Here is a 21,889-nt window from a genome sequence, read left to right on the forward strand (position 1 = left end):
CTGGCCCCGCCAGACTAAATTTCGCGCGTTAAGCCCTCGGTGTAATCCTGCCCTTAATATTCAAAAACGTGATCGCCCTGCCAAGCGTCCCGAACGAAGGAGCTGCCCCGAAGCTACCGTTCGTCCGAACGAACTGGGCGACCCGGGGGTGGCGAAAGGGGGAGAGGGGGGAAGCTTTTCATATGCTAATTGGCATTCGTCATTTTCTTATGGCGACGACTTAAGTGTGCTTAAGCGCGCTAACTCCTTTCCCGATGCCTTAGACCTCGAGCGTCGTCAGACTGGCTCGCGACATTTTCGAAATTGGACGATTTCAGACTGAAACTCACACGTTCCAGAAGATACTGGAAAAACGATAGCAAACCGATCTGCTTTTTCTTGGGACTCTTTCTAATTCCTTCTATGTTAATAGTCATTATTTGAAAGCAATGATAAGATTATTACTAATATACAAATAAGCGATTTCACACTATGTACGAGTCGAGGGAGCAAACAGCAAGCGATCGAATAAAATATTTCGCTTCAATCACTTTTTGGAACACTAAATTTAAAATAAACCTAACACCCACTATAATATAATAAAATAAATTGTGAATCTGTCCAACGTCAAAATAGTTAGATATAATATGAAGAACACTTGAAATTGATATATCCATAATAGTTATTTTCAACCCCCTACTGTGAACTGTGTTTCCATTAGTCCAATAAAAATATACACACGAATATTGACTTACAAGTGGGATTGACTAAATTATGGACCTATCGAAACGTGAAAAACGGACTTCGAAGGGTTAGAGGGCGATCATATTACGATTAATACCTGTTAATGATAATTGGCCATGTGTAACGCGTAAATATTTTTCCCGTCCCGTGTCGAGGTGCGAGCATTACCATGGCACGTATCGTAGCACATGCGTATACTACACTCTTAACTTTATCGGAGGATATCTGAGCGGCGTATCTGTAATAAGATAACGCTTGAGTTCGTCGATTAAAAGTGCTGCGCCTCTGGCCTCACGCTGGTCGAGCTGGTTTGTCTGTTAGCCCAGTTTTTACGTGAAACGCAGGAAAAACGGCGAACAGGAACGAGAACGACGCGATTCTACTTGTCCGTATCATCATGTGATTGCGCGACCATTTTTATGGTTGCACCAGTTACGAAAAGCAGTACGTTCCAGTGGCGTGTTGTGAATAAAAGTAGGCGCTGATCGGTCGACGGACCGATTTCTCGTTGAAGTAAGTTTACGGGAATCCAACGACAACGGTAAATTAAGATCTCCCGTTCAACTATCGGAAGACGATAAACGACGAGTATAGCATTAGGATAACTTCTGACGGGTACGAAGGTTCGTTCGCATATCGAATGACATAGAAATTCTGAGAATACTCTACCCGAATACGTCATCAGGTGATTCATAATGACACATAAACGCACTAGGCACGTGTGTTCTATGTATGTTTGCTTTCTCTATTGCTGTGTGACTGATGAAACAACTTTTTAGGGGGGTTTCTACTTTGATGCTTTGAAAAATGGGTTGATAAGGTTCGAAACATCACCTTATTATTATATTGACGGTTTAAATAAGTGAAAGAAAACATTTTCTTCGTCATTGACAAAAGATATTCTGTTTTGAAAATCTGAAATAGAAGCCAACACTTATTCGGAATAAATGCATGCCTGGAAATCAGAATAACAGAACAAAAATAAAAATTGCAGATTTGATAAAAATTACTAGCGATATCGAGTCGATTTTAATTTATTAGTTTTTAAAAAAACTGCGTGTAAAGTTTGTATTAAATCAAATACCTCGAATAGCAAAGATATTGATCTATTTTTATCTAAGAAGGTGGAACGTGACTAATATCTTAAATCTTCTAATCATCGCGTGTAATAGACACTAGACACCATTTAAAGAATCGAATATTACTACTTAATATCAAGCAAATAATTTCGTGCTTCCTAATTCACTTTTTTCAGATAGAAAATTTTCTTTTGGCAATATTAAAATTTGATAAATAGTGCTATGTTATCTCATGTTCGGAGTCCATTGATCGACACGTGGTTCAAGGCAATAATGACTCAGAACTTCATGAGTCACATTACATCCCCTAATAAAGAATGATATGATTCAAAGTGTCACAATTATTACTGTTGAATTATTTTTATTAACTTATGAGTCACCTTCGGATCAAACACTTTTAGAATTACTTCCTACGAGTGTGCAACGCGTGAATCGTGATAGTTTTGATCAATCATTAAGACAGTGAATTTGTTAGATCGGAATTTTATTTGAGCGTTTCTGAAGTAGCAACAAGCTAATAAAGCGTTTCTGGGACTCAAATATCGATTCTGTCTCGAAGGAATGACCATACATCTTCAAGAAGTGGTGAGATCGGAAGTAGAAGGTGGTTTGTCAGGACCAGCCAATCCGATACCAAGTCAATCGATAGACTGCGGTTGTGCACAATTACCATGCCCGAAATTAGCAAAATTTGCAACCAGACGACTCTTCGTTGGACTGATGTCGTGGGTCGGTTTGGTTCAGACTGCTGCGTACGCATATTTTTACGTATCCGGCCCCACGATAGCAAGAAAATTTCAATTCGATCCTTACATAATGGGCACGTATTCCAATTACATTAATTAATCTCATCACGGTTAAAGAACTTCTCGCTTTCGTCAAATTTTTAACAAAAACAATTCATTGAACGAGACACGGCACAATGAATTTCTCTAAAGGATACTTGAATATTACAGAATGGGTCCTTGTAATATCAGATTTGACACCCTTTCTTTTTGGATTACTCGTCGCATATTGGGGCGATAGGATCCATAGAGTGGCCTGGATCGGTGGTATAGTTCTTTTACAAAGTGTATCATATTTCATCATGATAATTCCTCATCTGACGCATCAAATCAAGGTCGTCGAAGATACAAACAACGTCACGCACATGTCGTTATACGCAGGTGAGGAACAAAATTCGAATTTAAAAAGTTCATTTCAAAGAATTTGAAAAATTCATTTTCCAGACGACCATCGAGAACTGTGTTCGCCAGCCTTGTCTAGAATAATTGCAAAAGATGACGAATCCTGTTACTTCACGTTCGCTATGATCGTGGTCGTGCAAATTATGGCGGGAGTGGCGAACGTTGCATACTTTGCCTTGGGTATTTCTTATTTAGACGATAATACGAAAAAGAAGCATGTGGCTGCTTTCATCGGTGTCATTATCGCTGTGAAAATCGTCGGTGTTCTTTTGGGGTACATTCTGGCGTGGGGCTGTCTCAGGTGAGTAACTATAATAAGAACAAATTGCTTGCATTAATCGTTCCATACGTTAAACCAGTCAGCTGTGGCGACCCCTTTTCAGAGCGCGCGCTTGTTTGTTTTATTTCGTTTTGACTTCGAAAGATTCTAAACATATCGAGATTTACGAATACATTTTAGTTTTTGCGAAAATTACAATTAGTAATTACAAAATTTAAAGAAAAACACGATCCCTAGAAATAGTATACGATCCAACGAACGATTTATCGCGACGTTAAGATTTTTAGCAACAGGTAGTAGTTACAAGTAAAACTAATTAAACGAAACGAATTAAATGGCCACTAATTGAAATGGATCGACTGTCGCGAATTTCCAAGCAAATGTATCTCTAAAAAATACTTATTGGTGCAGGATAGACGCAGTAACCTTGACTACTATAGACTCGTACAGAGACCAGATTGGAGCATGGTGGCTAGGATTTCCGATTCTCACAATATTATTGATAGTTCCTGGTTTATTACTCTCATGGTTCCCCAGAATGCTGCCATCAGAGGTAATTACAAAAAATAATTAATATTAAACGCGACTCGTAACATGGTCATTCCAGTTAAAATTGGGCAACAAAAAAGTCATTAAAGTATTTTGAACGATTTTTTAAAATATACAAAATTGTTGATTTTACAAACGTTTCGTCTCGAAAGAACATTTTCTTCGACTTTTGAGAATTTAGCACACGTCAATGATGCTTATCGATGGAATAAATAAATATTTCGAGATTAGATGGAACGAGATTGGATTATTTATTTGAAATAACTGCTCTGATTCTATGCACTGAAATCAGGGGCTCGCAATTTCGGTATTCGGCTTTCCAGTTCATCGAAAAATTCTCTTCTTAAGTACCCTATAGATTCTAAATTGGATCTCTCAATATTTGTCCATTGACAGTATGAGGCAGATACGATTGAAAGCTTTCCAAATATACCTCGCAATCTTCTAAAACCTGTACTACGTTCGCAATTATTCGAGTTGCATTAATTCTTTAAATCGCAACGAATATTTGATGGCGTCTCTTTGAACGAACACGAAACACGCGCGGTTGCAGGAATTGATTTTTGATTCATTAATTTCACACTTTCTGAATTCATTTCTGCTAATACATAGTTTGCAGATCAAAGCTGTGTAAATTTACAAAATTCGAATGTTTATTCTTTGAGAAGTGAAAAGTAAAATCAACAATTCGATCAAATTCGAAACGTTGTTGATTTCTCATGGAATGGCCAAATAATCAGGACTTACGATGAATTACAACTATATCACTCGATGGAATGATCGTTCATAATTACACCAGGTCGTTGAACAGGCTGCAGCTTCATTATTAAACAGTTCTAGCAGATATAATCGAGGGTCTCGAAGATCGATCACGAAGAAAGTTGGCGGTACGAATTTCTGGCCATCGTTGAGCAGATTATTCGTTAATAAAATTTTAATATGCAACGTCCTGGCCTGCGCGCTCTACATTATGGCGATCGTGAATTTCATGGGTTACGAGAACCTTATTATGCAATCGAGATTTCACGTACCGAAGCCAATCGGACTGATGCTCGGTTTCAATGATCCAATGTACTCGAGGATGGTAGCGAGTAAGACAGGAATATTAATAATCGCAATAATCGTGAATTTATAGCGTGGGAGTTACATCAAAATTTCCTTTAATTCCAGACATTTTAAAACCAATACTAATTGGCTTGATTGTGATACTCACTGGCCTAGTAATAACCAAAGCAAAACCCAGCGCCAGAAGCGTCGTCGGATATGGCGTCGTCGTTTTAATTTTATCGGCTGGAATTATTTTCTCGTTGACCGCCACAGCTTGCGAAAAGAATCCCATAGTTGGCACCGACGACAGAGGATTGTAAGCAAAATATAAAGAAATCTCTCTTTTAAAATTTTTTGTACCCTCGATTCTGACTTGCTTCGTTTCGTGGCTTCGAAATAAATAATTAAAATTAATTAATTTGAATACGATGCACTTTACAGAGTTTAATGTCCCTTAAATGCGTTGTCAAGATCTAATAATGTTTAAAATTACTCATAAAAGTAATATGGTGGATAAACGAAGCACCTGTGTGTTCTTTTAAGGATTTACCTCCCGAAGTATTGCAATAAAGATTGCGGCTGTTCGAACGACGCCGAATTTCGTCCCGTTTGCGACGCGAAAGGCAAGTTCACCTTCTACAGTGCCTGCCACGCTGGATGTACTTCCAGCGACGTGAAAAACGGTAGAACGGTTTACAGCGATTGCAGTTGCGTGGAGGATATGACAAATTCGAAAGATGGCGAAGCATGGGACGGACCCTGCAACTCGAACGCCTGTCAACTCGGTTGGCTGATCTTCGAGGCGAGTACATCAGCATTTATTTCGATCTTCAGAATTCGGAAGATATTGAAAATTTCATTCTTCTTCAGTTCGGTTCCATGTTGGCGTACGTGTTGGGGGCCTCGTCCTTCGTCGGGGACTTGTTGGTGGCTTTAAGATCGGTCTACGCCCAAGACAAAGCTCTGAGCATCGGTTTCTGGATGATGTGGTCGGCCATTTTTGCCAACACTCCGGGAAAATTTCTTTACGACACGATAGCAGACCTGACGTGCCAATACTGGGGAAACGAGGAGATCAGCTGTCACTTGCACGACAGTTTAAAGCTTGGCAATTATCTGTGTTACCTGACGGGTGGTCTATTGATCTTGTGCGTCCTGCTGAAGATCGTTTTATGGTTCCTTTGCAAGGAACTGGACCTCTACTCTCAGGAAGAAAAAGAACTTCCACCTGGCGCTGAAATGCAACAGCTGATGCCAAATCCGTCGACCCCTAAAACGGTGGAGCCATCGGACACTGCCAATAATGGTGAGAAAAATATTTCAGTATTCCTCGATAGACTAACAACTCTGCTTTCTATTTTTCCATTCGAAGACGACGCAACGACCAGAGTGGTCGTTACCAACGAATCAGAAACGAGGCCTACCGAGTCTCCCGAACATTCTCGAAGAGCAGAAGAATCATTCGACAACACGCCGCTGAAGTACGGGCCCATAGGTCCTGGCGATCGACGAACAGATCCAAAGCCTTCCGTGGTTCAAACGTCGCAGAAACAAAAGTCCAACATACGACACCTGGACACGGACGTCGAGCTGAGCTCCAGCGACGAAGATGGCAAGAAGGACTCGAGCTCGAAGGTGCCCTACCTTCCACTGGATCTCGACTCCGACGTGGAGAGCGATCTAAGCAACACGGAGCCTAGATCGCGCAAACGTATCCACAGCAAAGACTACGATCGCGATCAGAACTCGAAACAAAGCTCTTCGCCCAGACCAGAGTTCCCAAATGATCCGAATCACATCGATTTCAGGCTGGCCAGTCAGAAGAAGGATCCAAACAGTTACTTGGACGGTTCGTCCAAGACCAGTAGCTTCGAGTTTACGAAGAACGGACGCGAGAATGTTGTGCGCACGAAGGGTGACTTCAACGAAGTCGGTATACCTATAATGGATCCTCCTGGTTCACGTCCCCCACAATCCGATGCTCGTTTTTTGAAGGATGTAAAATCGTTGATCAATCGATACGAGTTGAACAGCGACCAAGTCGATGGGGACGGAGAATCCGTGAAATCTGGGGAAAGCGGTGGCCGTACAGAATATAAAGGCGTCGGTGGTTTTCCGTTGGTGGCCATGGCGTCGATGAGACCATCCTCGAGGGCACAATCCTCGTCGGGATTTAGCAGTTTGGCGGACGGTAAGGTTCTTGAGAATCGACCAGAGTCCCGAGGAAGCAGCAGCCCGGTGACATCTAGCAAAGGAAGCAAAGGAACATTGCACACCGATTTCTAACGCTCGATGGAATCGAGCTTAATGTTCCAAAATTGAGGAAAGCTCTTTCTCATTGTTTTAACCGTACACTGTTCGTGTATTTGAAAGTTTTATATGACAGAAGATAAAAATGTTTTATTTATTTAAATTATCTGTTATTTTTCTCCTGGTTTCCATTATGGGGTAATTTTAAATGGCTTAAATATTTTTTTTCCGTTCGTGGATCATATTTTATAATTTTGAATTTATTAAATTCGAGTCGATGAAAATTCTGCGGACGTGTTATTTGGATCTTCGCGAGCCTTTGATATATATCTTTTGAGACAATTACGCAGCTTTATTTACACAAATCGACTATTTTTATAACAAAGGAACCGAAATTCGGGGATCGCTCGAATTTTCAGCAACAAAAAAGGAACATTCATTATCGTTCGTGTCACGGAAATGATATCATAACGTTTATCGTAATTATTACTCTTTTTACATTTATTACACATTTCAATGCAACTCGGAAACGCCGCAGTTTCGATAATTTACAAGAGACAAGACACGTCGCACCGCGGTCGACGAACGTAAAGTAAAAACGCTTCCTTTCACCAGTGGATATAAATTCATTTTTGTTTGTTCGTATTATACTTTGTACATAGAACACGTGGTATTGATTCGGCCGATTCGAGTTTCTCAGATTACTGTAAACCTTCTTACAATTATTTTTTACAGGGCTTCCCGCAAGCGATAAGGATATCGTCGTTCAATGACAGTAAGACGAGGACAGTAAAAAATAAAATTCGTTTTCGTTTCTTGAATGTCGCGCCTCGCGAACGAACTAGCCAACAGTAAGTTCTATCCGAGGTATTACGAGCATTTTAAATATCTAAGGAGATGCTTAAGGTACTTGTAAAGTCTTTATTCGTCTGCTCTCTGTTTCTCTCTCTCTCTCTCTCTACCACCCTCTCTCGCTCTTTCTCTTTCTCATTTTCCACCGTTCTCATCCTTTTTTTTTTCCTATTCATCGACGATTTCGCTGTTGATGCTTTTACTCCACCGCCTCTGGGACGAAGCGATCCGACTGGATCGTTAATGAGTTACTTTCAAAGTGTCTCCCCTGGTTCCTCGGCTATGTCTTTCAGCTCGATCTCCTCGTCGAAGATCTTTACGTCTTTCACGAAATACCAGACACCCACATCAAACAACGTGCCGATCGTTACGAAGCCTGAGAAAAAGAATATTGTACAATTAATCGGACTAGCTCGCAGAGGAAAGAACTGGGATTCGCGACGCTCGAAATAATTAGGGGATCACCCGTTTCAGCGCCTTTAAAATTATCGAAATTATAAAAAAAAATATGTTAGTGGCAAAGGTGAGAACAGTGGTTTTTCCAATTTGTAAAAAAACATAATTAATAACTTCTGGAGGGTAATTTCATCCCTGAAACCTGATAAAGACACTTCGAGGGTGTTTCTCGTTAGAAACATCAACAATATTCGACTTATTCTTCCAGATCGTATAAAATCGTCTAATTATTTCGCGCCATGGAGAAAAAAAATTGGACTTACTGGCCGCGGTGAAGTTCAGCAGATATCTCAATGTTTCACCGTTGTAGAGCCAACAGTTCCCTGTACCTGAACATGTTTTCCCCCAAACGAGACAGGTTTTATCTAAAAAAAGAAAATACATACATTTGATCTCACGAGTTACAGTAATTCAAGTTTTAATTTCTTTAGTTTTCGAGGTAGCCTTACCTAAAATAAATCCAAACAGTATAGGGGATGGTATGAACGCGAATAAGCTCATAATAGTTAATCCAAAGCCCATTGCTACCGTCTTGTCCTTTTCGTCGACGCATCTGACGGATACCAAAAAGTTCGACGCCCTCCCAGTGGCGCCGCTGAACTTGAGCAGGCAAACCACCGCCAGAAATACGTAAAACTTGTGCATACAGTCCACTGGACAGGCCCCCGGAACTGCTGTGCCAAAAGATGGCGTCGCGTCCGGCACGGTGGTCTCGAACGGAAATGGCGTCGTGTGGATCGACGTGTTTGCGTACAAATGCGACAAGGAACGTCCAAACTTTGGTTTTACGCAGCTGCATTCCGTGTACACTTTGCTACTGTTCTTGTGAATCTACAAACGTACAATTGATTGTTGTTATTTCCTTTAACGTTTCAACTTGAGAATCAACTGGTATAGTTCCAAATGACGTAGCGAACAAAGTGTTAAAAAGGTTCGGAATCTGATAAAAGATTATGAGAGTAAATTGCAGCAGCGTACCTTTAAGTTACGACACCCAGCGTGGCACGCTGAAATGAAGGTTTGACCATGTTCGGAGCAGACAGGATTGTAAGTAACATAGTCGCAGTGGCACGGCTCGTTGCAGGGCAACAACGTCTTCAAAGAGCCGTCCGATTGAACAGCGATCTGACTGTCGTTAGCGGAGCAACCGAGGAAAGCGTAAGAAATCATTCCCATCACCGATATGGCTCCCACCATCACGTTCCAGGCGGCTAAATACCTAGCCTTGGGTTTGTACTTGGAGATGACCAGACCGGAAAGAAGAATTCCAAAGGCACTGAACACCAAACCGACCGTTCCGGTGATCAACGAGGACACGGAGGCGGACTGTTTGTACTGCGTCTCGATGTACTTGGGCATGAAGATCCAATAAGGCATGTAACCCATGAAATAGAAGACGGTGGCCAAGTTGTTGCACATCAGAGTAGTGTTCGTCAGCAGACGTTTGAACGTCCTCATCATGTCCGTGAAGGAGGCAGGCAACTCTGACTCTTGCTCCCCTTTTATATTCGCCGCGGACTTGTTTCGTTCCGAGGCCAAAGCTTTGCGTGCCGCTGCTCTCGGCAGCGTCTTCGGGAACAGCGCGATTATGCTCGCGAAGACGAAGAGGAGGAACGCCAGGATGATCCAACCTAGCCACCAGGCGCCCAACCATCTGGTTCACGTTCAAACAGACTCGTAAGTTTCCTTTTATCGACATTATTAACGCTGGAACTACCGACAATTATGGCGTGTTTATTTCTACCAAAGAAATAAATGTTTATTCTATAGAAATTTCTATTAGAAATTACTGATCATTCCGGTAGTTCTAGTATCAAGGAACCCACAGTTTGTGTCTTAGAAGGGACTATCAAAATTACTTTTCATTTGAACAAAATTTCAACCACCAAACCGATTCTTTCTGTTAGCGATCGTACCTTGGATCCTGCGTGGTGATAGTGGGCGTTAGAGTGGGACTGATGTAGAACTTGAGGGCGAACGAAGCCAGACCGTAGCCAATGGCAGGTCCCAGCATTCGCAAGAAATACGAGAAGCTGATCAACGCCGGTGTCTTCGACTTCTGTATATTGTCGTCCATATACGACACTCCCAGAGTGTAATAGAGGGATCCGCCAACCCCGGATACGAGCTGCGCTACGAACAACAACGCTTGAGGCGCGAAGTTCCCGTCCGAGTCGTCGCACTCGTTTTCACGGTTCTCCTTCCCGAAACAGAGGAACTTCCGGTGCTTGTCGGGAATCTGGCTCGTGTTCATACTTCGCGGCTTGGCTCCATACTCCTTCGTGAGCAAAAGAGCATCCTCGCCAGGACCGTACAAGAAGTGTGGTAGCATCGTCAAACAGCAGAAGAGAACCACCTTGGGAACAGGCCAAACAAATCAAGTCATCGTTTCGTTAATTGGTTCGATCGATAAGAACGAGTCCCAATCGTGGCTGATTAAAAAAACGTTAACGGGAGCCTGAACGGATGAAAACGTGACCGACTTTAATGGACGATAAAACGTTAATCAAAGAGCTATTTTATCGCTTAAGGTAAGTGTTCCAGTAATTGACAAGAGCTTTGTTACGAAAGTTTATCTATTAACGTGTTTCTTTAATAAATTAACATCTTTTTATCGACGTAATATACGTTTTCGCGATCGAAGGAGTAAATGAAGGATATCCTGTAACTATATTCTATTATTAAATTAACACAACTTAGGAAGCTCGTAAAATACTATTAAATTCAACCTTGTATTTCAAGATCATTAATGAACGGATCGGATGTTCGCTTTTAATAAGCCTCATTAACGCACCCGCCTAGACGCTTTAGGAGAAATCCAATTTCCCACCGACTAGCTTGTAAAAGTATGGTTCTCGTGATCCAAATAATTGGCTCTTCTTCTGGCAATAATTTCAAATTTGGGCTCAGATTGATTAATTTACAGGACGGTATATGCATATATAATTTGAGGTTACTACTTTGATGTTTATCGTCGTTTAAGTTTCGTCGATCGATTAAAATTTTTGATAGAATTTTTAAGTTAGCAAAATCTGCAACATTCGTTCTTGTGTAAAATTTATGTGAGAAGAATGTTTGATATCAGATTTGCACGGTATATTTTTTCAACTGTTTACTTCAGTCGGCAGGCCTCAGCGCATTGATAGTGAGTGTACACTTACTGATATTTAGATTGCGATCGTCAAACAAGATCGGGCTTGGAAAATGCCATACGATTTTTCACCTTCTTGAGTTCGAGTTTGCAACGATTGTCAAACACTATTGTCTACGCGACATATTTACTGTAACGTTATCTGAACGTTTGCTCTGATAATAATTCACCGATCATCCAACTGTTTAGCGAGACATAAATCGAGAGTAATTAATTTGACGAATAATTTGCAACAAACGGCGACAAAAGTCTCCTCGAATGCTTCTCGAAACTCTTTCCCCCCCCGAAGAATATTATTTCTACGAATTTAAATGCGTCGTAGACTGTTTACAGCGGCTGCTGGTTAATAAACAATACTCGTACGATGCCACATATATCAAAATCAACTGGAAATTCTATTCCAAATATAAATATATAAATTACCGTTCTTGTTCGCGAATAACGAAACGTTTTGCAACGAAATTATTTCAAAAATGTTTAATAACGAGCCAAACGACTTTCCAAGTCGCTAAAAGAACAAAGCCAGATTGTAACGCTAATTGTTTCGAACCGTAATTACTGAAAATACTTGACGCGAGTTGTTTCACGCACACCAACAGCGTCTTTTCACTGTTCAATGAATGAAGCGCTTAGCTAAGCACACGGTGGCGAGAGTACGACGGTAAGAGGCGTGAATGAGCGTAGAGCTACGATTTCAACGCTTCCTAATTTAATTAAGAACCGACCAACCGGTGGATTATGACGTCTCCTAGTTCGTTCTTCGGGGCGTGTGCCGACAGCTGATACTTTTCTCTGCGTTCTTCAGAAAAATATATAAATAACCGAGCGTTGCGATGAAAAATCAATTCGTCGAGAACTTACTGTGTAAATGCCGAACGCGATCCAACGAGGCCTGTGACCTCTTCCTGCGTAATAAGACAGGACCACTGATACGAACAGTTGAGAGATATCGTTGCCCACGGTGATAAGGCCTAAACAAAAATTGCATGTTTAACGTACTCGATACAGAAGAACAATTAAATCGGTCAGTCGTGTTGATTCGCGATAGGAAATCTAAATGTCCAGCGATTATTTAATCGCGTCGTCGATCGGTGATTTTTACACTGCTTTTTTTCTGTTATAAGTCGCTAGTTACGCGTTGCATCGATGCAAGAAACGAGGAGATACAGAATGAAAATTGCAAATTTATTTTTATTTATTCGATACTGGTAAAATAAATAGAGGACGTTTCTTGACACGAGAAAAGTATCGCTTTGATTAAGAGAAAATATCCACGGACGAAGAATTTACTATTACGAAGAGAACGTGGTTTTCCTTCGAGTCAATTGTCTAAATTTTTAACTATACAAAAATATTTTTTAAACATTAGGAAATGTACAAATGAAATTACATTAATGAAGAAATGCCTATAAAATCTGTTTTTTGGAAACTTACATATCACGAAGAATAAATTTTATTTAGCGTTTAGGTGTACATATTTTAAAGTAAATAATTCTGTAATGTTTACAGGGATATTTAAAAACAATGGGAATAATGGAGTAACTTTTTTCGTCTAATGCTTCGTCCCGGAGATAATTTAAAACGCGTGCGATTGAATACGATTTGCCTGGCGTGTCTGTCCATTAATCACTGTTTCTACTTAAACTCTACTGCACGCGTGTACTCTGAGTTTTTAAAGTCGATTTTCTCGAAAACAAGGCCTCGAACGAAAAAATGTTATTCTTTTATTTTCACTTATTTTTGCATCTATTTTTCACTATATTTATAGCTTCTTTTAAAAAAAAATGTTAGTAAAATACAAAGAAAAGAGACGTCTAAATTTTTAATCCGAAAGGGATTGATTTAATCCTCTACTCTACGAATCGTATTTTATCTTTGCAAGAAGAAAGTATTTTTTAGTTATTTATCGATGATTTAATTAATGTTTCGATGAAATAACAAGTAAGAAAAACGTAATGCACAGATCCTATGGAATTTTCTCAGTGAACCATTGCACGATACAAGGTTAAATATTTTACTGTACCGCCGCGAAGTCTGTAGAACAATAGCACGAATAATAATTAGCAGTATGCATACAAAATAGATAGTTTCCAACTGAGGTTGCAACTATTTGCAGTTTGGTACTTGAATATTTACGAATAAGTTTTGAATATTTGAGTATTCCATTATTTACCAATAAGCTCTAAATATTCAAACGTTGCAATATAAATATCAAAAGTAATAAAATATTGATTTGTTAGATATTGATCGACAATACACATCTCTAATCCTCTTTTATTCGATTAATTTAATACTTAAATATTCGAGTATTCCAATATTTATCACCAAGCTTTAAATATTTAAATGTTTGAATATAGTTATAAAAGATAATAGAACAGTGATTTGGTAATATACAGGGTGTTCGGCCACCTCTAGCAAAAATTTTAATGAGCGATAGTAGAGGCCAAAATAAGACGAAAATCAAGAATACTAATTTGTTGATGGAAGCTTCGTTAAAAAGTTATTAACAATTAAATTCAAAAATTTCAAATCGTTCTGGAAAAATTATTTTTGGTTGCGGGGGTCAACTACAATCATTTTTGGTGAGTACACATACCTCCGAAATCCTATCTACTTTCGAGAAAAAAAATCGAGTAGGTGCTGAAATTTTTCGGCGAAAAAAAATTTTTCAAATCGTTCTAAAAAAGTTATTTTCGGTTGCGGGGATCAATTACAATCATTTTTTATCATTACACATACCTCCGAAATCGTACGCACTTTCGAGAAAAAAATTCCTTACTGAAAATCCAATTAGGTGCCTAAATTTTTCAACGGAGAAAAAAAATTGCAAATCGTTGTGGAAAAATTATTTTCGGTTGCGGGGGTCAATTACAATCAGTTTTTGTCATTAGACATACCCACGAAATCCTGCCCACTTTCGAGAAAAAAAATAGAGAAGGTGTGAAATTATTCGAGAAAATTAAAAAATTACAAATCGTTGTGGAAAAATTATTTTCGGTTGTAGGGTTCAATTACAGTCATTTTTGGTGAATAGACATACCCCCGAAATCTTGCGCATTTTCGAGAAAAAAATTCAGTAAGGGCGGCACTTTAAACGTTAATAACTTTTTAACGAAGCTTCCATCAACAAATTGGTATTCTTGATTTTCGTCTTATTTTGGCCTCTACTATCGCTCATTAAAATTTTTGCTAGAGGTGGCCGAACACCCTGTATATGGACAATACGTGTTTCCTATTCTTTTATATTCGACGTAATCGTCGAAGGTGAACGACGACCGTGAACCGATTTAGTCTCTGACCTGTGGTTTTCGAGGGTATCTTGAACCTCTTTTCGATGGTGGTGATGGTGCCGTTGAAATACGCATAACTGGCCGAGAATATACACCCTAGTACACCGTAGAGGAACACGTAGGCCTTTTTGTTCGCGAATCTTTGCAAGGTCGGGCCGTGCAGGCACCAGATGCCGCAGGAGGTGTCATCGGTGATGGGCAGCTCTCTGAAAACGTCCTCGAGGCCCCTCGAGCTGGGCGTCGAGGGCGTCGTCGGTGTCGTCGGGGGCGTCGAGGGCACCCTCAGCAGCTTCAGGCTCTCGGGCCCGTTCTTCTCGTGGTTGCTCGTGTTATTCTTCATCGTCGACACGCGTTCTTCTCAGTCGAGCAACGTCGATCTCCGCGGCTACGAGAGATCACTCTGACCTCAAACGCTGGTCGCACGTTTTTTATGTATCTCCGCCGTTCTCGCGGCCCTTGGCATCGCTTTTATTAATTCGAAACCGCTCCCCACGGTTGCCCGTTCCTTCCTCTGTCGACTTCCGTTTCTACCCGTTACGCGGTCACGTGTTCTCCATCTTTCGATACCGCGTGGCTAAACACGATGGACGCGTCGATCGGATTTACTCGCCCTGCTCGCGACGTGTCAGTCCTCTCCCACCTGCGAATTCACAGAGCAAATCAAAACTCCGATAAATATAACCAAGATTCCGGTCAAACTCGCGGGATCGTTAACAGGACGCATTTTCAACAAAACTTCGACGCTGACAAATGACTGGCGAGAATCAGTATTGGGGGGGAAACAAATTAACGGCGAGGAATTCTTTGAAAGGTCTTTTAAAGTATTTGAATGTTTATTTCTCAAGATTGTCGGGCAATTGTCGAACTTAATAGCTTAAACTTGGAGCATCAATGTACAAAGTATTTTCAATTCAATATAATTTTCTTAAAACATTCTTACAGAACTTTACCAAAAAAATAACGGGTTATTGCTTCGCAAAATGTTGCGCAATAAATATTCTGACTTGAAAATATTCCGTTCGAAGTGTATTAACCTTGTCTTTTTTATCTTCAATTTGAATGCTCCTGGAGTGCACGAGAAAGTGACACTCGGAATAATTAAAAAAATAATGCCTTCATTTTTGTTATAAATCATCATTTTTGAGATTAATAATACGTGTAATATATTAAAAAGGAACGTGTATGCATCGTATAGTATCGTCTGTGTCTTTTTAACGTATAAAAAAATACATGTTATTATTTTGCTTGAGAGACATTTTGATTAAATTAGTTAGAAAATTGTATACCAATTTCAGAAAGGAAATTTGGCAATGGGTCAGAGAAGCCTAGAGTCTTTATAATTATTCAGTGAAAAACATTGTTATGAATGTTTTGCATTACTTGTTTTTAATCTTCTTAAACTAAGGGAAAATTCGATTAACAAAATTTATAAAATCATCTAAGTATACGCGACAAAAGTAAATCATGGTACTCTTAAAAGAAACCTGTAGTTTTCTGTTCAAGAATGCTTAATTATAAAGTTTGGAAAAGGGTCTCCTTAATGATTGAATTAGAAACATTTAAAAGAATTCTTCTAACATGCAGTTATTTTCCAGAATTGTCAGATTTGTTATTAACTGACACATTGACAAGTCTTGAAGTAAATGCAATGAAATAAATCATTGTTCCCCATACATTTGGCTATAAAATGAGGCAATACTGGAGAATATCTATATACATATTCAGACGTCTTTATGCAACTTTATTTTATGATGTTAATTCAGAAGCTATTGCACGTCAATCAAAAGCTTGTTTCGTCTATTTTAGCACCACCAAGCTCCTTCGACGATAAGAAATCTATCACTAACGCAAACAAGTGTACGAGAATGCAACGTAAATACGCAGATACCACAGTCTACCGTGAAATAAAGTTCCGAAAAACCCAGTAAATGCTTCTCGTTAACATATTTATAAAACCCATAACCCGATCAAAGATTTCCAACGTATTCGCCTGGCTTCGGGGGTCGAATCTCGCCCAGAGCAACCGCGTCGATCTTCCTCCGAAGACTTAATATACACGTGGAGCGCAACTTCCTCGAGCTGTTTCGAAGTCTCTCGACAGAGGGATAATCTCGATAAATTCACGCTGCTCCGGCGCGAAAATAAACAATATCGTTGTCGCCGAAAGATCTCCAACGAAAAAAAAAAAAAAAAAAAAAACGTAATTGCACGTACCCGTGGCGACCAACGTAACAACAAGGCTGCGTCGCAGCGGCGTGGATCGAAGGGTGGCCCGATCGATTCCCAAGATCTCACTGAAACTGGTTCCACCCGGACCGTGGCTCGTGATCCGCGTGATCGAGACGCGGGCTCGTTTCGCGGGGGCGGGTTCTGCGTCGCGACGGCTTTTCCGCGGCGTACGCGAATCTCGTGTCCGAAAACCGACGGTATTCCGTCCCAACTGGTATCGTCTTCTACGCGCGACAAAGACGGTTCCTCCTGCGGATCCCCACTATCGACCCTGAAGAGCCGATCGGACAACAGAGGATCGCGACGCGGAGAACTGTGATGCATCTATGGTACTTCGGTCCGCGTTGCTGTTATCAAGCGGGCACATTTTCTGCCTCTCTTGCAATCACTTCGTGTGCCCCCCCCCCTCCTCCTCCCCATCCCTCCCTCCTTCTATGCGTCCCCCTCTTACCCCCTTCTCTATCACTATCCTCCTACGCGATCCCTCTCGCTCCACCGCGCTCTATGTCTATTCTGTTTCTCGACGACTCTGCCTCTCCCCCCTGCCCCACTACTTCGGATCCACTTTTGATAATATTTACCCACGGTGGAGTATCGATAATGCCTAACTGACCGGGAGTAGGGACCCCCACGTCTCATCTGGACGAAAAAATTACGCGACGCCATAAACGGAATTTCTCCTCGTCAATCGCCATTGATGACCACCAGTTCTGCAAAGATCGCGGTGGATCGAATTGTTGCGAATTTTGTGGGCACTCGAAGTTTAGGAGGTTTCGTGGATAATACGATGATTTAAGAATTCCTATATTTCCCCAAATTTGGATGACATTGATGTTAAAACAATACGACCCAACAAATACTACCTCGTTGATTAAAATTCGGACTAAGACGACCAAACAAGTAGAAATAGAAGTAAAATTTACCTAACACTGTCATACACACATTCATGACAGGACTCCTCTCTACGAAACTGAAACAATTAATCCACAATTTAAATAAAAATAAATTTGGTTACGAAAATAAGTACCGAGACGAATTTTAAGTCGATAAGTTTCGTAAGTTCGATTCGATGGGTATTTGGGAGATGGGTCCGGGTGGGAAGACGGCAGATCCAAGCGAGATAGACGAGATCTCGACTTTGGGTATGGTGTCTATGCTCGTTTCTAGTCAACCTCCGAGAGCAGAGGCTCACATTGTGAACCCATTATGATTTAATAGAGCCGACGTGATGTACACACACGCGCACACCAACACGCGCCCGATAAACTCTTCCGTCTATTCCCGCGCATTGCTAATGGCGCACACCAAACAGCTACACCGCTAATAGCTGGTGGTTAATTGCTGAAATTTAATTTTCCGATCGAAAAACGGATCGGCCTCCAGCCGCGTCGCCGTAGTTGTTTTGGCATTGAGACGTTTCGTGGCGCGATCAAAATCAACTTTTCTACCTTTCGACGACCGATTTCTATGAAATGTTTTTTATTCTGACGGAGATAAAGTTATCACGCGTCGCTCGATTCCTGAATTGCTCGAGTGCAATGTTGCAGTTGTCGAGTATCGTTTAATCTTTACAGTGTCGAAGTAATCCGCGACATAAGCGAAAGTATTATTATTTAAGTAGAAAATGTCACGGATAAATTTTATTTTCTTTGTATATTCGAACGTATTATGACAGAAATTATATACCTGTCTCTCTTATTTTTCCATCTCGTGTTATTTTTTCACTTTCCTCCGACACGTTTCTATCGATGGGATTTCTGCACGCTTCTGTTGAAAAAGTTTCCTTGAGATCAACGTAAATAAAAGAAAGCGTACCTGCAAACGAGTCACTTCACTTTTTTGACAAATAATAGACAGTGTTTAGTCTGAACAAACAGTTTCTGGCAACTACGAGGCAAGAAGAATGAAAGACATTGTGAAATCGATTAAAATCTTGTTATCGCGGTAGATAATTAAGCGATATTAAAAACTCCCGAATCCAGAATGCACGTGCCTCAACCAACGATACCGTGTGTATCTTTCTAACGGGCACACTATGATCGTAGAACCGTGGAAACACTACCGGTAAATAATAATAATAATACGTCTCCGCTGCACCGGAATTATATACAATATAAAACGAACTATCGAGGCAGCAAGTAATTTACAGAAGCGAAGATAACGATAAGATAATGATAAAAATAATGTTAAACGTCGTTGTCGAAATTAATACTATTTTTATAATACAGTTACATCTCGATGAATCTGAGACAAAGTTAAACCAACGACGCCCATCAATATAATTAACGAGATAGGTGGATGTTCCAGGAATTTAACGTTGTTATCTGTCTTCAAATATGCGAGTTCAGCGGGGAATAAATACATCTGCAAAATATAGAAACGATCTACCGAATAATTCAAAGAAACAAAATTACTAAATATAACTTTCTTGAATTTTACGTAAGTACTGATTGGAGTAACTTGGAGTCTGGCAAGATCAACCCTTCAATACGTTCACTACTTCACAGAGAAACATACATAAGTGTATAATATAATAATAACATAGGAGAAAACACAGATACATAATATAACATTATAATAAGCAGCTACACCAATTTGAATCAAAGTTAATAGTACATTTGACTATAATTAAAATCAAAACGTATGTTTGGGAACGAAGGAATATAATTTTACGATGTCGAAATATTTGTGTCAAAGTTTAAAAAAATAAAAAACATATATATAGAGATACCACTTGTGAGATAGTGGTGGGGATAACTAGGCGACAACTAACGAGGTTAAATCCGCGTCACTGAGCCCAGAACGGGAGACATCGATGATTTTTTCCATACGTTTCTTTTCAATAAAATATTCCCCACATAAAAGTAAAAATTCTACCTTGCTTGGGCCACCGTAGTTTCGCTCGCGACCGTAACTTCGCCTACGACCTTCCGTTCCAAGGAACACGTATGTGAATTACACCATTGGCAACGAATTTTTGGCATGACTCGTAGGAAACGTTCCAGCCACGAAATCCGTATATTCGCAAACAGCCAGAAAATGTTTTGTTCGTTGGCGAAAATTTACATCTAAGATAAGGCAGCAATAAATTAGCGGTGAATCTCGTCGCGTCGACGCGCGTAACGAACATTTTGATCCCTTTACTTTTTCTAATCCGACCATTAAACATTCTAACGTTGTGACAGGAACGAAGAGATATTGGAAATAAAATTATATCACGGATCGCGGATTCGCGAGGAGGCGTTCGTTTACGATGGAAAATCTTTGATTAATTTGTTCAAAAACGCTCGCGTTTCGTTTCGACGTTCGCTTCCCCCGCGTTCGACAAAGCGTTTGTCAAATTTACGATACGTAGACGAGCCTGACATTGACCATGCTCCAGACTCCGTCAGACGTCCTCATTGTCGTAAAGAGAAGAGAGTTGGAAATCCATCTTGATATACGAATCAGTTCACCGTACCTGATGTTTACACGATACGAAACACACATCAACTCGCGCGACATTTGTGAAACGACGCCGGAGCCGCATGACGAGCGAGAACACATCGGAGCCGTTTTATCGAAACAAATAGAACGGTTGCCTGATACACGCGTGAAGTTTTTAATTACGTCTACTCATCGCGCGACGTGTTGACGAAAAGCAAACGTCGTAAAAATCGCGATTCGAATTTTGTTAAATAATATCCACGACAGGCCTGCCGATTCCCGCGCGACTTTTCGCAAACTCGATCGACAGATTTCGCGTTAAAATTTTTTTTTCTTTTTTGGGCACTAGTTTCTATTTTATTGGAAATAAATTTTGAAAGTATAGTTCGCCATTGTCAGGAATGTTTTACTAAATAATTTTGTATACGTTCCAACGTAGTCGTTAACGAAATTTATAAACTATGAAAAATTAAAAACGCTTATGTAAGATGGGAGTCTTCACAAATAGATGACGTTGAACGTTCAAATAGATAGAAAAAAAAAATGTATTGTGTCCACAAGTATTAAGAATTTTGGTATAATACGTCGAAAGGATAGTTGGTATGTACAAAATATACATTGTGTTTGCATTAATGAAGATTTTAATCTTGCGGGCTCTATCTCCGTTTCTTTTAAACATACGCAAACAAAGTCGAGAAAGGAGACTGCACATTTCGAAGGGGCAAATATTCTCGGAAGAGAAAATTCTTTTTTAGAATTATATTATACGAGATTTCAAGGTCGTCGATATTTATTTCAAACGACACTATATATTTTCATCGGCTCTGGAGAGGAGAAATTTAATCCAGGTACGACGCGTCTACCTTCGTACGACTTTGAACAATAAAAATGAAAGAAAAGATTCGTTTTATAAATTATTGTAAAATTTTCACACATGCTCGTCAAATAAGACGTGACTTATCTACGTAAATATATTTTCACGCAGTGAAATAGTGATAGGTGCAACTATGAAGCGTGGAATTCAAAACTCGTCTGATTGCTATTTACTTTGATTACGAGCGACAGTGAATGTTTGTCGACATACATATAATACATTGTATTCTTTCTCGATGGATCTCTTACCGCTATCACCGTGTTAATTTGATTGTGTTCGCTGGATGACTCTGGAATACTCGATCGTACTTCGGGGGATGAATCTGCAGACTAAAACAAGTAAAATACGTCATAAATAGGGTATTATTTGATTTAATAAAACAAATTGATCACAGTCTAACGTTATTTCGAGTTGTCTTACAATTAGAGCAACTTTGTTCGTTCGTTTACATCGCCCCTCGATGCTGATACACGCGTAGTTAATTGCATGCTTCGGA

The 21,889-nt window shown here is 40.1% G+C and overlaps 2 protein-coding genes across 6 annotated transcripts; one reads left to right on the plus strand and one right to left on the minus strand.

Annotated features, from left to right (window-relative positions):
* The first annotated feature begins 1,105 nt into the window (after positions 1–1,105).
* Positions 1,106–7,209, plus strand: LOC122401009 (solute carrier organic anion transporter family member 1A5). 2 transcript variants are annotated; one of them, XM_043402860.1, is made up of 10 exons: positions 1,106–1,236; positions 2,362–2,622; positions 2,759–2,968; positions 3,032–3,290; positions 3,681–3,822; positions 4,618–4,909; positions 4,989–5,181; positions 5,409–5,667; positions 5,736–6,171; positions 6,238–7,209. In XM_043402860.1, the coding sequence occupies exons 2-10, from the start codon at positions 2,364–2,366 to the stop codon at positions 7,149–7,151; spliced, it is 2,964 nt and encodes a 987-aa protein (XP_043258795.1). In that variant the 5' UTR covers positions 1,106–1,236; positions 2,362–2,363; the 3' UTR covers positions 7,152–7,209. The 2 variants fall into 2 exon arrangements, with proteins under 2 accessions (XP_043258795.1, XP_043258794.1); XM_043402859.1 differs by having other exon boundaries at positions 5,736–7,209.
* Positions 7,210–8,016: 807 nt separating this feature from the next.
* LOC122400964 (solute carrier organic anion transporter family member 74D-like) lies at positions 8,017–21,717 on the minus strand. 4 transcript variants are annotated; one of them, XM_043402777.1, is made up of 8 exons: positions 21,642–21,717; positions 14,874–15,504; positions 12,436–12,545; positions 10,340–10,779; positions 9,402–10,077; positions 8,873–9,254; positions 8,687–8,788; positions 8,017–8,343 (listed from the first exon to the last, which is right to left on the minus strand). In XM_043402777.1, the coding sequence occupies exons 2-8, from the start codon at positions 15,202–15,204 to the stop codon at positions 8,222–8,224; spliced, it is 2,163 nt and encodes a 720-aa protein (XP_043258712.1). In that variant the 5' UTR covers positions 15,205–15,504; positions 21,642–21,717; the 3' UTR covers positions 8,017–8,221. The 4 variants fall into 4 exon arrangements, with proteins under 4 accessions (XP_043258712.1, XP_043258709.1, XP_043258710.1 ...); XM_043402774.1 differs by lacking the exon at positions 21,642–21,717 and adding an exon at positions 19,971–20,096; XM_043402775.1 differs by lacking the exon at positions 21,642–21,717 and adding an exon at positions 18,780–18,844.
* Positions 21,718–21,889: the final 172 nt, after the last annotated feature.

Source organism: Colletes gigas, unplaced genomic scaffold, assembly GCF_013123115.1.
Source record: "Colletes gigas isolate AHSC1104 unplaced genomic scaffold, ASM1312311v1 Colletes_gigas_Sc00021, whole genome shotgun sequence".
NCBI classification, from domain to species: Eukaryota; Metazoa; Arthropoda; class Insecta; order Hymenoptera; family Colletidae; genus Colletes; species Colletes gigas.